This window comes from Balaenoptera acutorostrata, chromosome 5 (genome assembly GCF_949987535.1).
Source record: "Balaenoptera acutorostrata chromosome 5, mBalAcu1.1, whole genome shotgun sequence".
Lineage (NCBI taxonomy): Eukaryota > Metazoa > Chordata > Mammalia > Artiodactyla > Balaenopteridae > Balaenoptera > Balaenoptera acutorostrata.
Genome location: NC_080068.1, coordinates 21,050,853 through 21,051,946, shown reverse-complemented (window position 1 = coordinate 21,051,946; position 1,094 = coordinate 21,050,853). Strand labels below are relative to the sequence as shown.

At 41.9% G+C, this 1,094-nt stretch overlaps 1 protein-coding gene across 1 annotated transcript; it reads right to left on the bottom strand.

Moving 5' to 3' along the window:
- Positions 1–373: 373 nt before the first annotated feature.
- Positions 374–815, bottom strand: LOC102997181 (40S ribosomal protein S24-like). Its single transcript, XM_057547089.1, has one exon. The coding sequence runs from the start codon at positions 813–815 to the stop codon at positions 498–500; it is 318 nt and encodes a 105-aa protein (XP_057403072.1). The 3' UTR covers positions 374–497.
- Between the last annotated feature and the right edge of the window lie 279 nt (positions 816–1,094).

Here is a 1,094-nt window from a genome sequence, read left to right as displayed (position 1 = left end):
AGCTGTCACTGAGTAGATGGTAGTGGTCTTTAACATAGTATAAGGCTGTGATTCATCTCTTTTCTTACGTTAAACCATGAGGACCAAGCAGATGTGGACATGAGGCAGGGAGACAGCACTGGGAAAGTCATGCCAAATGAGAACATCTAAGTAGGGACTAAGGAAAGAATCTCAAGATAGTCCTGGGCTTAGAATTTTATTAGTCCCAGTGGAGTTAGGGCTTTGAGATCAAGGAACTACCTAGGAGAAGAATGTCTTCCACTCCTAAGATCAAAGATAGAACCTCACCATCTTTTTTTTTTTTTAAAGTCTTAGCTTATTAACTCTCTCATGAAAAATCTGCACAATCACCAAAGACACAGTCATAGCAGAGTCTTTATTCCTTCTGCTGCCCAATCTCCAGCTCACTGCTAGACACTTCATTTCTTTCTGCCAGCACCAACATTGTCCTTTGCAGTCCCCCTGACTTTCTTCATTCTGTTCTTGCGTTCCTTTCGCTATTTTCTTGAGGTATTTTTCTTCTCGTACAGGCCATGTCTTGCAAGCCTGTGTTTGGGCTCATCCTTCTTCACATAATCCAAGGAATCATAAATCATGCCAAAGCCAGTTGTCTTGTCACCACCAAAATGGGTTCTGAATCCAAACACAAAGATGACATCTGGTGTGGTCTTGTACATTTCGGCTAGTTTTTCCCGAATTTCTGTCTTAGGTACTGTTGCCTTCCCAGGATGAAGGACATCGATGATCATTTGTTTCCGCTGAAGTATTCGGTTAGTCATGAACTTCCTGGTCCAGATAGTTACCGTGTTGTTCATGACGGCAGTTAATCTTCAAGCAGCCAGGAAGGAAAAGAGGACTATTTTCCACCGGCCAATCATATCAATGCTCACGGAAAGACCTCGGGAGGCCAAAGCTGGAAAGTGAATTGTCCAGATAAGCTTGGCTCTCTTAACAATTTTCTCCTTGAGAATGAGTTTTACTATAAATATTCCACAGAAACTCTTCTCCCCTGCTGCATCATCTTGTAGATTATGTTGCCTATTTCACTTTTTTTCCCTATTCTTATTTTCTCCCTTCTCTCTTGAACTTGATGC

What these genes read in the sequence shown, in the direction of transcription:
- LOC102997181 (XM_057547089.1), bottom strand. Translation starts at nt 815, where the DNA reads ATGAACAACACGGTAACTATCTGGACCAGGAAGTTCATGACTAACCGA.